This window comes from Lepus europaeus, chromosome 9, assembly GCF_033115175.1.
Source record: "Lepus europaeus isolate LE1 chromosome 9, mLepTim1.pri, whole genome shotgun sequence".
Classification (NCBI taxonomy): domain Eukaryota; kingdom Metazoa; phylum Chordata; class Mammalia; order Lagomorpha; family Leporidae; genus Lepus; species Lepus europaeus.
Genome location: NC_084835.1, coordinates 98,109,690 through 98,125,213, shown reverse-complemented (window position 1 = coordinate 98,125,213; position 15,524 = coordinate 98,109,690). Strand labels below are relative to the sequence as shown.

Genomic DNA, 15,524 nt, shown 5'->3' with positions numbered 1-15,524 from the left:
GAGAGTGAACCAGAGGATGGAAGACCTTTCTCTCTGTCTGTAAGTGTACCTCTCAAATAAATAAATAAATAAATAAATAAATAAATTTTTTTCTCTTTTTTCTCAGATTGGTTTCGTCTTGCCCCCTTGTTGCACTCGCATCTGCTCAGTGCAGTGATGATCACACGATACAGCCCACAGAAAGTCCCAAATTATCTGCCTCATCTTTTAATTTTAGAGTAACTGGTTATGATGTTTATCTTCAGAGGGATTTTTATTTTATTTTATTTTTTATTTGAAGGCAGAGTGGCAGAGAGTAAGAGACAGAAACAGAGAGAGAGAGAGAGATCTCCCATCCACTTGTCTGCTCCCCAGATGGGCCAGGTCACAGCCAGGAATTCTATCGTAATCTCCCATGTGGATGGCAGGAATCCAAATATTTCCATCATCCCTTGCTTCCCAAGCACAGCGGGAAGCTGGATCAGAGGCGTGGAGTAGCTGGGACTCGAGCTAGGCTCCCTGCTGTGGGTGCAGACACTGCAGCCCCTGGCTTAACCCGCAGCACCACCACGCCCACCTTTCCAGAGGGAGGCCTACAGTTCATTTCTTGGAAGTGTTTAGAACACAGCTGCTAGCCTCATGCATTTATTCAACAAGTATCTTTAGAGCCCCTAATTTGTGCTGGGCTCTGTGATAGAATAGTGGGTTGAATGCCTTAACAAAAAATGATGTCACTTCAGTCATGAGGTCACCATGTGTGGCAGGCAGAGTGTGTCTGATGGATGCTGGTCCAAGAGTAAAGGTAAACCCTGAGTTAAAATCTGCAGGGACCCAGGGGTACAAGAGTTCTCTTTGCACAGCGCTCACAGTCAGAGTGAGTCAGAAACCAGAGAGCAACCGGCGTGAGAAAGCAGCAAACCCAGGTGCGTGGAAATGTGTCAGGCAGGCCATGTAGGAAATGTGTGAACATGGGCAGGAAGTGTGACAGTGCTGTGCTTTTGTTTGCTCATCTGTAACCTGAGCATAATAATAATTATTATAAATGTGAACTTGTGGGCTGGCATTGTGGCATAGTGGGTAAAGCCACTGCCTGTGACGCCGGCATCCGATATGGGCACTGGTTTCAGTCCTGGCTGCTCCACTTCCTATCCAGCTCCCTGCTGATGTACCTTTTGAAAGCAGCAGAGGATGGGTCCAAGTACTTGGGTCCCTGCCACCCACGTGGGAGACCCATATGAAACTCCTGGCTCCTGGCTTTGGACCGGCCCAGCTCCAGCCATTGTGGCCATTCAGGGAGTGAACCAATAGATGGAAGATCTTTCTCTCCCTCTCTCTCTCTCTCTCTCTCTCTCTCTCTCTCTCTCTAACTCTGCCTTTCAAATAAATACATCTTTTTTTTTTTTTTAAGTGAACTTGTGGTAATGCATTGCCGCTCTGATTTTTGGGCGGATGGCAGGAGCTGATACGTGGTGAAGTGTGTGGAATAATCGCGCCTGCTAGGTGATGAGCACGAGGTGACTGTGGCTAATAACATCCCGACCACTGGCCCTGGGGCTCGGGAAGGCACGTGGGCTCCCTGCTTCACCTCTAAGATGGGGACGATGCTTACTGCCCATCTAAAGTGTAAGACCTTGTGAGGACCCAGTAAGATAAAGCACTCCCAGTTCCCACGTTTCCTGTTCTCGATGAGTGTCATCACTAAAACACCGGAGACATCCGTCTGTAGATAGAAGAAGCATCCTTAAACCGGGGCTTCCGGAGTTGGGTGACCAGGTGGATCATTAGGTGTCGGGAGAAGGTAGTTGATGCTCACGTTTTATCTCATCTCTCTTTATTTTTTTCATATTTAATGATTTACAGAGTGAATTTACATAGGTGAATTAATATAATTTATAAATAATTGCACTTGTTGGTGATTAGAGTTTTTTTATTGGAAGGAATGCATAAAGTTTGAAGAGTTACTGATTCTAAGATGAACTTGGTCTGGGCACCTTCACAGGCTGTTAATTCAGCCTTTTTGTGGCAATAGGTGTCATCAACTGTCTGTCTCTTTGATTTGATTTGATTTTTTAAAGATTTATTAACTTATTTGAAAGTCAGAGTTACACAGAGAAGAGAGGTAGAGAGAGAGAGAGGTCGTCCATCCCCGGATTCACTGCCCAGTTGGCCACAAGGCCAGAGCTGCGCCGATCTGAAGCCAGGAGCCAGGAGCTCCTTCTGGGTCTCCTGTGAATACAGGGGCCCAAGGGCTTGGGCCATCTTCTACTGCTTTCCCAGGCCATAGCAGAGAGCCAGATAAGAAGTGGAGCAGCCAGGACTTGAACCAGCGCCCATATGGGATGCCAGCACTGCAGGCAGTGGCTTTACCTGCTATGCCACAGCGCTGTGCCCCCTTTGATTTTATATTAAGGAAGGGAATTACCTGAAGAAAAGCATCAGAGATAAGCAGAAAGAATGTTCTTTGAAACATTACTGATACTCAATGTCAGAAGTATGTGTTCATAAGCCCTAGCGTTTATTACAGTTTATTAAATGATGATAAAGTTTTGAAGATGGCAATTGCTCTTAACACTTTGTGAGGAAATATTCCAAAGTAGGTGAATCACACAAAGACTGAGACCCCAATTCTAAGACTGCACATGTGTGCACACAAAGGGAGCACGCTAACATGCTAATAGTGGCTATTTCTTGTTAGTGGGACTAGGGTTTGTTTTGTTTTTTGTTTTGTTTAGAGATTTATTTATTTGTTTGAATGGCAGAGTCATAGGGAGAGGTCTTCCATCTACTGGGTCACTCCCCAAATGGTCACAATGGTGAGGACTCGGCCAACCAGAAGCCAGGACCAAGAGCTTCGTTTGGGTGTAATTGGACCAGGTGCAGTAGCAGGGAGCTGGATTGGAAGTGGAGCAGCCAGCAGTCTGACTGGCACCTATATATAGAATACCAGCATCACAGGTGGCATCGTAACCTGCTATGCCACAATACCAGCCCCAGGGTTATGTCTTAGTGTCTCCACACTCTTTTGATCTTCCAGTGTATTCTGTAATGAACATATATTCATTTTGAAATTAGGGGAAATTATTTTTTAAAAGACAAAATACCCCAAGTCATCTTGCTGTGCTTGGGCTTTAGGTTTTCAGTAATGGAGTAACCTTGCTGGAGTATGGCTCACAGGATCGGGAAGGTCTGGAATGGATTATGCTGGCCAGTTCTGCCAGAATCCACTGCTGAATTTGGGACAGATGGATTCAGTATTCAATATTAAAGTGCTCTTTGGTTTGGGTTTTGGTGTTTTTGGTACCCTAACAATTTTGGCTCCTATTATCTTGCTGAGGCCTCCACAGAGTCTGGATAACTGCTGGTTATCACTTGTTGCTAAATGAGCATGGTTCTGTATCCACTGAGCCACCATCACTTCTGGGCACTGCATGGGGGAGTATGGGGCGTCATGAAGAAATACGCTCCTGAGTCCCTTAGGACTTACCTTAGGGTGATCCCAGTGTAGTCAGGGAAGCGAGACTTAGCTTCATCAGATGGCCGTCAGCCCCAACAGTCCATAACCGGTGTCAGTGTGAGTGTCGACCTCATCCGTTCTTTGAGTCTTAGCAATTCAGGTATCCTCACAAGTGCTTTATTGAGCCCATTCCCAGACTTCAGCTTCCCCATGTTAGCATTTGAGTTAAAAACCAGGCGATCTCTCTCTGTGGCTCTCCCTGTAACTCTGCCTTTCAAATAAACAAATATTTGAAAAATAAAAAGTAAAACCAGGAGGACCCGATGTGTATAAACATTGCCTTCAACCAAATGTTCCCAAACTTGCTGTCTAGCCACAGCCTCCTGGGGCGCACTAAACAGAGCACAGCTGGCTGGGTGCCCCCTAAATACCTGACCGACTTCCCTGGCCTTGGGAAGGAAAGAGGGGAAAGAAGGGCTGGAGTTTGGGAAATACCCCTGAGTAATTGTAGGGTGCACAGTGTCGGGACTCAGAATCCTTGAAAAATTGAGTTCGCTGCAGAACTTCCAAAAAATGTGAATTGCTGAGGCCGAAAGGCTGGGGTGTGAACCCCTGGCGAAGGGGCCTGTTGTTGAATGGCAGCATCAGCTGGCCGTGGGAGGGCGGAGGGAGAGGCGGGCAGCAGCTGCAGGGCTGTTTCCGCAGCCGGGCAGGAGTCCCTGAGGCTCACGGGTGCCCCGCTGGGAATGCAGGAGCGGCGGCGAGGCTGCGCCACGGTGCACGAAGCCCACGTGCAGGTCCTTCCTTGGACGCGCACGCAGAGCCTTAATCCACTCAGGAGAACTGCCGCCCCGTGGCTCTTGTCTTTCCCCTGCGGTGATGACGTTGGTCATGATTTCTTTACCGCGCCCCTTGGTCGCTCCCAGCATTCACATCCAGTTAGCTGATCCTCACCCGGACGCTGACAGGAAACCTGCGCAGACGGGCGGCTGCTCCATCCGGGCCTCACAGGAAAGGGCGGGAGGCGGCTCCCCGGCCTGGGTTTTGGCGGTGACATCCGGGCGCCTGCGCCCTGCCTGCTCCTTCGCGCGCTTCCTCTGCCGGGATGGCCGACGCCCGGGGCTTCGGCTTTTCTCCCCGCTCCGTGTGGCCGGGCCGATGCGTGCCTCATGGAAGGCGGCTCTTCCCTTGTAGGCAGTGCTGTGACGAGCTCCGAGCCGAACTGGTCTGCGACCACCAGAAGCAGGTGTGCGAGGAGCGGAGGGCGCAGCTGGCCTTTAACGAGGAGCTGAAGCGGCAGCGGCTGGTGGAGGAGCAGATGTTCTCGAAGCTCTGGGAGCAAGACCGCTTAGCCAAGGAGCAGCGAGAAGCCCAGGAGGCCCGGAGGCAGAGAGCGCTGGCGGACAACTTGCGCCTGGGGCTCCACGCCCAGGTCACGGGCATCCGGGCGCAGAGGCAGGCGGCGCAGCTGCTGAAGGAGGAGGAGGCGCGCCTCGTGGTGGGGCTTCCCCCGGGCCGGGCCGGGCCGGGCCGGGCCGGGTGGTGGGCTCCGAGGGTGCCGGGCGCCTTGCAGGCCTCCGGCCGCGCCCTTCACTCTGGGCTGCTTGCTACTGCGGCCAGACCCAGACGTGCAGATGTGCCCAGAGTGACGTCTACAAGGCTGATAACCAGAGTGTGAGAGTGGTGCTGGGTGGGGGGAGGGGTTAAGTGCGACTTCTCTTCGTTCTTTCCTGTGGTTTTTGTACTCCTCAACTGTTTGTGACTTGATCATCACACACACACACACACACACACAGAGTAACTGTCCTACGGCTTTATTGCTGATCCAGCAACAACAAGAGGCAGGTTGTATTTCTTTTAGCCAAAACCTGGGAGAGTGTGAGTGCGTGTGCATGTTCAAGAAGCATTCTCGGCCGGCACTGTGGCTCACTAGGCTAATCCTCTGCCTGTGGCGCCGGCACCCCAGGTTCTAGTCCCATTTGGGGCGCCGGTTCTGTCCCGGTTGCCCCTCTTCCAGGACAGCTCTGCTGTGGCCTGGGAAGGCAGTGGAGGATGGCCCAAGTCCTTGGGCCTTGCACCCACATGGGAGACCAGGCGGAAGCACCTGGCTCCTGGCTTCGGATCGGCGCAGTGCACCAGCTGTAGTGGCCATTTTGGGGGGTGAACCAACAGAAAGAAGACCTTTCTGTCTCTCTCTCTCTCTCACTAACTCTGCCTGTCCAAAAAAAAAGCATTCTCGTCTCTTAACCAAAACGCATAAATTCATTTATTGTGTCCCAACTCTGCTGAGTCTTTATCTTCATTATTGTTCTGCCTTAGGACCAGGAGAGAGCACAGGTTAAACTCGAGAATGAACAGGACAAGCTGAAGAAACAGAAGAAGAAACAGGAGACAAAGGCCATTTTGCAAAAAGCGCTGGAAGAGAGGATAGAGTACATTCAGCAGGAATACAGAGAGGAGCAGGACTTGGACAGGAAGCTGGTACAGAGAGCCCTTCAAGACTTACAGGAAGAGGAAGACAAGAAGAAGCAGAACAAAGTAAGCCATTGATTTGGTGCCCGCCTGCTGTGCTGGGTGCGGCCCTCTTGTTGCATCCCGGGCCTTGTGGAAGATGGCCACAGTGTGACACGCAGAATCCACAGACAGCACGAACGCAACGTGGGCGGGTGCGTTGTGTTGCAGCACGGAGCTGCGCCTTTTTCAGGCTCAAGTCCATGCCCTAGGCTGCTGCTCTTCCGACCCAGCTCTCCGCACATGGCCTAGGAAAAGCAGCGGAAGATGGCACACATACTTGGGCCCCTCCCACCCACGTAGGAAACCTGGATGAAGCCCCTGGCTTCAGCCTGGCCCAGCCCTGGCCATTGTGGCCATCTGGGGAGTGAACCAGCAGATGGAAGACTTCTCTCTCTCTCTGTCTCTCCCCCTCGCTCTATAAATTTGAATTTCAAATAAATACTAAAAAATAAAAAGGAAAAGAAAAAACAAAAGAAACAAATCCACATGTTTCAGAGTCAGATTTTCCAAGTCAAAATTGTGTGTTTCACCCAGCTCGCCCAGATGGCTCTGATGCCAGTGAGCATGAGAACTGGAATCAGCATGATGCCCCAGAGAAAGTGGCATTGGAGTTGGGCCTTAAAGGCTATGTAAAATTTTGTTGGGCCAGAAGAGTAGATAAAGGTATTCGGTATTTATTTGGTTACTTGTACCTTTGGAATTCACACTGAACTTTTAAGAGGGTTGTGTATTTCCTACAGGTGTTTTGTGTTTTCATTGAACTCTTTATTTTGAGATAGTTTTAGATTCACATGAAGATTTTTTAGTAATGTAAAGAGAACAGACTTCATGTAGTTCATCGCTACGTTCTAATATGACGACACTTCTTCCCCTTCCTCCCCCCTCCCTCTGCCTCCTTCCTTAAGAAGCGCTACAGAGAGACCCCTGGGTCCTTTCTCCGTGTCCCCCAGTGGTGAGAGCTCGCAGAGCTGCAGAACAAGGCCCCAGTCAGGATACTGGCATTGATACTGTCGAGACAAGAGCCATTCCATCACCACAAGGATCTCCTCTCCTGTTCCCCCTTCATAGCCAGGGACTCCCCTCTTGCCCCACCCCCTCCTTAACCTCTGGCAGCCAATACTCTGTTTTCTGTTTTTTATGATTTTGTTATTTCAAGGATGGTATCTAAGTGGAGATACCTTGGGAGATGTTTTTCATTCAGTAAAGCTTTCTGGAGATGTATTCAAATTTTTGTATCTACCAATAGATTAATACTTGTCTATTTCCGAGTAAAATTCATGGTATAGAGCTTCTCCATCCGACTTCCACCTGCCAGCGTGAGCAATCCTGTTTCTCCGTATCCTCACCAGCATCTGGTGTTGCCACTGCTTTGAATCCAGCCGTTCTGACAGACGTGTGATGATACCCACTGTGGTTTAAATGCATATTTTCCTGGTGGTCAGCGATGCTGAACAGCTTTTCATGTGTTTGCTGAAATACCTCTTTGCTGTAAAGTGAAATATCTCTTTACCTCTGTTGCCCATTTTCTAATTAACTTGCCTATTGGATTTATTTATTTATTTATTTATTTATTTGCTGTTTTTTGTTCTCAGTTGAATCATTTTATTTTTGAACACCTTCATTGGTATACAGTTCACATAATACACAGCCTGGCCCCTGAAAGTGCACGATGGGACGGTTTCTGGTATAGTCACAGATAAGTGCAACATCACACTTCTTACCCACCCCGCCCCCGTCCTCAACAGCCACTCATCCACTTTCCGTCCCTGGAGATTTCCCTGCTCCGGACTTTGGTTTGGATGCAATCACAGACCGTGTGGCCTTTTGGCTGACTTCTTCCACCCAGCATCATTTTCAGGGTTAACCCATGTCAGAGTGTGCATCACTACTTCGTTGCTTTCTATGAGTGCCTATTTTGATATTCCGTTGAGTGGATACACGGCAGTTTGTTTATCTCTATGTCAGCTGGTCCACAGTTGGGTTGTTTCTGCTTTTTAGCTACGATGGATAATGCTACTATGAATATTCATGCATGAATTTTTATGTGAATGTCTCTTCATTTCTCTTGAGCCTATATCTAGTAGTAGAATGACTGGGTCATAAGGCAGTTCGTCGTTTGGGCTTTTAAGAAACTGCTAAGCTGTTTTCCACAATGGCTGTAGCATTTTACACCCCTGCCAGTGCGGTGTGACAGTTTCACTCTCTTCACATACTCATCAACACTTGTTGTTTGTCTTCAGTTTCAGCGATCCTAGTGTTCTGAAGAGCCATCTCATTATGGTTTTAATTTGCATTTGCCAAATGACTCATGATTTTGAGCCTCTTATCTGGTGCTTTTGGGCCGTTGGCATAACTTCTTTGCAAAATCTATTAGAAGACTTCTTGGAGAGGTCTAGTTAGTCTTTAGCCCAATTTTTAAAGTCACTTGTCTTTTTATGACTACGTTGTGAGGGTCTTTCATATGTTCTAGATATATGTCCCTTATCTGGTAAATTATTTGCAAGCATTTTCTTTCATTGTGTGAGTTGTCTTTTTACTTTCTTTCTTTCTTTTTTTTTTCTTCTTGACAGGCAGAGTTTAGACAGTGAGAGAGAGAGACAGAGAGAAAGGTCTTCCTTCCATTGGTTCACCCCCCAAATGGCTACCACGGCCGGCGCACTGTGCTGATTCGAAGCCAGGAGCCAGGTGCTTCTCCTGGTCTCCCATGCGGGTGCAGGGCCCAAGCACTTGGGCCATCCTACACTGCCTTCCCGGGCCACAGCAGAGAGCTGGACTGGAAGAGGAGCAGCCGGGACAGAACTGGTGCCCCTCTTTTTACTTTCTTGGATGGTATCCTTTGAATCACAAACGTTTTAACTTTTGATGAAGTCCAATTTGTCTTTGTAAAAACTTATTTATTTATTCATTTATTTATGAAGCAGAGGGACAGAGGAAGAGCAACAGAGAGAGATCCCATTGCTCCCCAAATGCCTGTGCCAGCTGTGGTTGGTCCAAACCCCAAACCAGGAGCCAGGAACTCAATCCACGTGTCCTGTGTGTGTGGCAGAAACCCAGCCACTTGAGTGACTACCACTGCTTTAGTGCCTGCATTAGCAGGAGGCTGCACCAGCAGGCAGAGGCGGGCATCGGATCCAGGAACTGCTGCGCAGGACGTGGGTGTCTTCCTTGGCATCTAAACTACAAACACCCACCCCCTGTCCTTTCTTTCATTGTTTGTGTTTCTGATGATCTGAAGCACTGCCTACTCCAAGGTCATAAAAGTGTACTTTTGTTTTCTTCTTAGAGTTTCATAGTTTTCACTTTTACAGTTTGACCTGTGATCCATTTTAAGTTTTGTATATGGTATAAGAATCCAGCTTCATTATTCTCTGTGTGACACCCAGCTGTCCTAGCAATTTGTTGACAACACTATTCTTCCCCTATTAAAATGTCTTGGCATCTTTGTTGAAAATCAGTTACAGTAAAGTGAACGTTTGCTTCTAGATTCTTAGTTCTGTTCTGTCAATCTATAGCTCTAGATTTATGCCAGTATCTCATACCTATGTGTCTTGGTTATTGTAACTTTGTAGTAAGTTTGAAATCATGAAGCATGAATCCTCCAACTTTGTCCAGTGTCTGATTGTTCTGGTCTTCTGTCTCCCTTGCATTTCCATGTGGATTTAGGATCGGCTTGTCAATTTTTGCTAAGAAACCAATTGAAATTTTCATAGAAATCATGTTGAACCCATAGGTCAATTTGGGTTGTATGGCCATTTTAATGATAGTGTCTTTCCAATTAGTTGTCTTTTATTTCTTTCAATAATGTTTCTTAGTGTTCAGGGTATATGTTTTACATTTCTTCTGTTAAACTTATTCCTAAATATGAAATTGCAAATAGCATACTTAATTAAATTTTCAGATTGCTCATTATTACAGAATAGAAATGGAGTGGATTTTTGTATATTGATCTTGCATCCTGCAACATGGATAAACTCGTTTATGGGTTTCTAAATAGTTTTTAGTGGATTACTTACATCTTTCTGGTGCTGAAGTTGCCGCATTGTAGGTTAGTGGGGGTCCCTCTAAGTTGCCGGTTACTCCCTTTTGATACCACCTAGCTGTTTTTGATCATTTTGGAACAATAAGATATCCCAGGGTCCATCTTGTTCAGTTTCTGCCCCAGTCTTGGAATCTGTCATTTTCTGAAGAATTCTTGTTTCCTGTTACTGTAAAATGGTATTTAACGACAGCCGCAACCTGAGTGTTAGGAGAGCTCTTTGCTGTTGGATCATTACTGCTATTTGGCAATAACCAACTAAAAATGCCTGCTTTGTGAAACAGCAGCTCCCGAGCTTAGCTGCACATTGCAGTCACCTGGGGGACTTAAAAAGCTGTCCATTAAACAGGACTTCTAGGGGAAAGACTCAGCCCTCAATACTTTTTAAAAAATTGCGTAGGTGATTCCAAAGCCTAGCTAAGCTTGAGAACTGCTGTGATAAAGAACCAGGCAACTGGCAGTCAGAAAGACGATGTTGTAACTGTAGTAGCGACTGAGTTTGGTAAGGTTCGTATTTCATTTATCTGAACTTCTCTAAATGAAAGTAAAGATATACCATAGAAAATTATGGGACAGCTACTCTGAGAAGCACTTTGGGAAAGAGTTTGAATTAACTTAGTCAAAGATATGTCTTCCGAGATTTCAAACGGAGGCCAAGAATAGTGCATAAAGCTCCATGTGTGAGATCTGGCTTCAGTGACGGTCAGCTGATGGCGGCTCTTGCTTCGGGTGGACCCCCACCCGCCACCAGCTGGGGTATGTATGTATGTACGTATGTATTTATTTATTTGAAAGTCAGAGCTACACATAGAAGGAGAGGCAGAGAGAGAGGTCTTCCATCCGCTGGTTCACTCCCCAATGTCCGGAGCTGCACCAATCCAAAGCCAGGAGCCAGGAGCTTCTTCCGGGTCTCCCACACGGGTGCGGGGGTCCAAGGACTTGGGCCATCTTCTACTGCTTTCCCAGGCCACAGCAGAGAGCTGGATCAGAAGTGGAGCAGCCGGATCTCTAACCGGTGCCCATATGGGATGCTGACACTGCCGGTGGTAGCTTTACCCGCTGCGCCACAGCACCAGCCCCTAGGGTATTCCTAAGTAAGCCCCAGCCTTAGTATTGGATGAATGCTGCAGTGTGGAGCTCTAATAGGTTGGGGCTGTGGTTTAAGAAGCTCATCCTTAATGTTGTTGCCACACATCGTGAATCAATGTTTATGTTCCGTAGAAAGACACAGCCAGAGAACAGAAGCTGTATCTTCAGTACATCGCCCAGTGCCGTGAAGAAGAAGTAGCTCAGGAGAAAGAGCTGGACAGAATAATAGAGGAAGAGAAGGAAAAAAAGTTGGCCAAGAAGGACAAGGAGCTGAGACTCGAAAAGGAGGCGAGGAAGCAGCTCATGGCGGAGGTCATGTGTACACGGGAACTCCAAGTTCTAGAAAAGTGTAAGCGCGGGATTTGCAGTTCTATTACAGCTTGTCCTAACTCAGCTTAAGTCATGATCAACATGCCTGTTAAGTGTGTGGAATACCACAGGGGATGCCAAAAGGATCCAGGTGAGAGCCTCGCTGTGGCGGATCTTACCTAATTGTTTATATAAAACACAGACATGTGAGGAGTCCTGGTCCTGGCAGAGCCTGAGCAGTCGTGGCAGAGGCATTGTCAGGGTTCATGAAAGGCGCAGCATGCTATTGGATTCTCTGGGACAGTGGGGAGTGGGGCGCACATCGCCCCTCCTTCCTGGTACCTGGCCCTCTTTTCTGCCAGGGGCGTCTCCATCCCTCCTCACCTTTGCCCGGGTGGTTCGCTCTGCCTGGGCCGCTTGTGGTCCTAGAAACTCCTCAAGGGCAGCTCAGAGGCCTCGCTCCTGGTCATGGCCTCTGTGTCCCCTGCCTCAGGTTACATCCTGTTTCCAGGTTTTCCCTGTGGCCAGCTCAGCATCTCACCCGGCTGGAGACTGCTCTCACAGTCTGGGCAGTCTTCCCCGTCTTCACACAGGTGTTCAGTCCAGGCCAGTTCCTAGGTGTTTCTTTCATAGAGGAAGCTTAAGCTATGCTTGCAACAGTTTTAAGATCTCTGAAAGTGAATCTGTGCTGAGGGTGGCCTTGGCTCCTGGAAATCCCTGGCCTGGGTTGCACCGTACTATTAGGCGACACGTAGTGTCAGCACGACGTGGACCTTATCACTGCCATTGGCTCATATCGGGTTGTGCCACATAAGTTTCTGAAATAGATTTGGGAATCAAAGATATGTACAGTTCAGATGTGTGCTGGCCAGTTAGAGTTATTCTTTTGTGAACTGTTTTCTTTGTCTTTTTCCCCTTGAGATTCTTATTTACAGCTTTATGTACTTTTAAAAAGATTTATTTTATAATAAATTCTCTTATTAATATGAATAGCAAAAGAACTGTTAGTCCTCAAGAACAGTGAGAAGTGCTTTCCCGTGGGGAATCTGGTGTGAAAAGGGCTGTGCGTAGACTTCCAGTGGAAAATGAGCGGAGCCTGCGAATCCAGCCCATGTGCGTGTCGGCCTCGCCTTGCTCCACAGAGATCACTGCTTCCTCTTTGTCCATCCACGCCTGGGACCCAGGAATTCTCAGCTCTCCCTCTCCAAAGACAGCAAGGCTGTGTGCCCAGAACGTTGTGAGCAGTTGTTCTGGAAAAGTCACTTGGTAACTAACGTTTGTTGTTCTGTGGGCTTCTTCAGTGCAGCGGAAAGCGAAGGAGCAGGAAGAGCTGGCTGTGGAGCGGGAGCGGATAAACGCAGGGCTTAGAGAGCTGAACTGTGACGAGAAGGAGAGGTTTTCAAGGTGGGATTCCTTTCTTGACTATCATTTGCTACCTGAAAAACATTTTTAACAGAGCGAGAGGACAGTGCCAACACACATGCGTGACCGTGAACGTTAGTTTAAATGCATTTGTCCTTGTAGAAGCTCAAAGCTGTTTACAAAATTTTGTGTATAAATAGGCACCAGCTGTGTGTCCGTTGCTGTCGTATACCTTGTGATTGTACACATGAGCTCTCTGACTTGATGAAATCATTTTTAAAAACCAGGCACCAATCCTAAATCCTAAAAAAACAACAACAACAACAACAACAACAACAACAAAAAAACCCAAGCTTTTCCCTCCACAGAGGTGGCCTAATTAGTTAGATTAGCAGAACTGGCTGATCTAGGCACATGTGCCCTGGAGGATTTTTCCAGCCTCACTGGCCTGGAAGACTGAAATGTTCTGGATGCTTTGGGGAGTTTCCCCGCCCCTGTCTGGTGAGGCTCTTGCTGGGGACAGCCTGTGTCCTGGTCACCACTGTCAGGCAGAGGCCTCCTGCAGGGGGCTTCCCCCTGGGATGGCCATGGTCCCCAGCTCGGGGTGTGAGGAAGAAGACATGGCTGCCCTGACAGCTGGCTACCCTCCCTCACTCCCAGGGCCCTTCCCCTGGCACACTCCCACTCGGTGCAAACAGACAAAGATCTTTTCTCTCTAGAGAGAATGTGATGTGTGAGTCGAGACCATTGCCAGTCTGGAGGCACTACTAACAGTGCTGGCCTGCCCCACTGACTTGCTGCTGCAGCCCGTGCCCCTGGAGGTCGTGGTGGCTTGCTTTTGAAAATGTGAGGGAGACCCAGTAAATACCACCCCTCTCCCCTGGCCAACTTCGGACTTAACTGAGAGACAAGAAAAACTGTTGGGCAGAAGGGTTTAGTTCCATAATGAAACACCCAGAAGCAATGAATGGCTGTCTCTTAGGGCTCTGTGGGTTGACCGGGTTTAACTGGGCACTTCCCGCTCCATGACTGAGGTAATGTTCACCCGAAGACTCGCCTGGGATCGATGTGCTCAACTGGGATCTTCATGAAGCTCATGGGAAATTAATATCATTTAAAAACTCATGGCCTTTTTAAAATTATGTGTTCCACAAACTTTTTGAAGTGCTCTCATCCCTACATGTGTCGCGACACAGGTATTTCATTTGGTGGTGTCAACTGGCACGCTTGTATGTGGCCTCTCCACACTGCCACTGGGCTCTCCCAGGACTGACCCCAGGGGCAGGGAAAGGAAGTTGCCTGGCCTGGTAGAGGTTACACGCAAGGCTGTCCTAGCTTCACTTCTGCCATATTTATAAAAGTGGTCACAGCTTCTGGCAGATTCAAGTGGATGGAGGGAGAAGCGCCACCTTGTGGCAGGGGAATGGAGGGCCATGGTGCAGGGGAGTTAGGGGAGGGAGGTGGCACTGTGGTGAGCCTACAGGGACATCCAGACCATCACCGCTACTTCTCAGAAAAGGGCTGTTTTCTGACACCAAAAAAAAACAATCACCGGATTCCCCAAACAACAATTACGTGTCCAGCTGTTCACTTGTGACTCGCTATCCAGAGTTAACACAGACCCCGCAGATCAAGGGCTTGGTGCCACAAGACTTGCCACACTCAAATGCCAGTCATGAGTCCCACACCATCTTCTGACCAGCTGCCATTGGACAGTGGACCAGTGGCTGTATGGTTTCTCTCTCCCCCCCCCTTTCAAATAATAAGAAATAAGAAATACATCTAAATTTATTTTTTAAATTAAAAATAGAACTCCCACTTCTGGGTATATTTCCGAAAGTATTATAAGCAAAGTCTCAACAAGGTGTTTGCACATACATGCTCACAGCAGCATGATGCACAATGTTCAAGAGGTAGACATAGCCCAGACGCCCTCCGATGAATGAATGGATAAATGAAATGTCATTCAGAAAAAAAGGAAGCAATTCCTGTCGTATGCTCCAATGTATATGAATCTTGAGGATGTTTTTCTGGGCAAATAAGTCGCAGAAAGAGAAATACTCTGTGATTCCACCTTTGTGACGCACCTCAAGTAATCCAGTTCATAGAAACACGAAGTGGAATGGTGGTTACAGGGGCGGGGCAAGGAAGGAAAAGGAAGTTGTTGTTTAGTGGATATAGAATTTCAGATGTGTGGGATGCAAAGGTTCTGGAAATCTCTCACGACAATGTGAAAATACTCAACTACCTGACTATACCCTTACACGTGTTGTCTAAGATGTTCAATTTCATGTTATGTGGTTTTTTTTCTCACAATAAAAAATCTACATTGTAAATCCAAAACAAAAGTGTCTTAGATATTAGAAATGTGGCTCATGTATTCACGGTTGTTGTCTGAGAAACCTGTTCTTGAGTTTTTCACCTGTTTCTTCTACACTCAGCCTACTTTACTGCACATTTTGGCTTCACAAGTGATATTTAAGTATAATGCTCTAGATAAAGCCAAATGCTTCCTCTAAGAATTTTATACTTTGGCCTCCCTGATACTTTAGACGCTACGGGAAAGCCCAGGAGTACAGGAAGCAACTTGAGATGCAAATAGCCTACCAGCAGCAGGCCCGAGAAGCAGAGAAGGAAGAGAGACGCCGAGAGTTCGAAGTGGGGCTCGCAGAAAACAAGGCCTGCATGGACAAGATCCAGGAGGTCCTGTCCACGCATCGAGCGATGCCCCGGAAAACGCACCCCATGAGGAAGGCGTGCGCCAGTAAGCTCCCGCCATAG

General features: G+C 47.8%; 1 protein-coding gene across 1 annotated transcript in view; it reads left to right on the top strand.

The window, feature by feature from the left end:
* CFAP53 (cilia and flagella associated protein 53) overlaps positions 1-15,524 on the top strand; it is a 27,513-nt gene extending 11,989 nt beyond the window's left edge. Inside the window, exons 5-9 of the mRNA XM_062201676.1 lie at positions 4,628-4,931; positions 5,753-5,971; positions 11,205-11,421; positions 12,683-12,785; positions 15,296-15,524. Coding sequence (XP_062057660.1) covers positions 4,628-4,931; positions 5,753-5,971; positions 11,205-11,421; positions 12,683-12,785; positions 15,296-15,524 — 1,072 coding nt within the window. The remainder of the gene's footprint in view (positions 1-4,627; positions 4,932-5,752; positions 5,972-11,204; positions 11,422-12,682; positions 12,786-15,295) is intronic.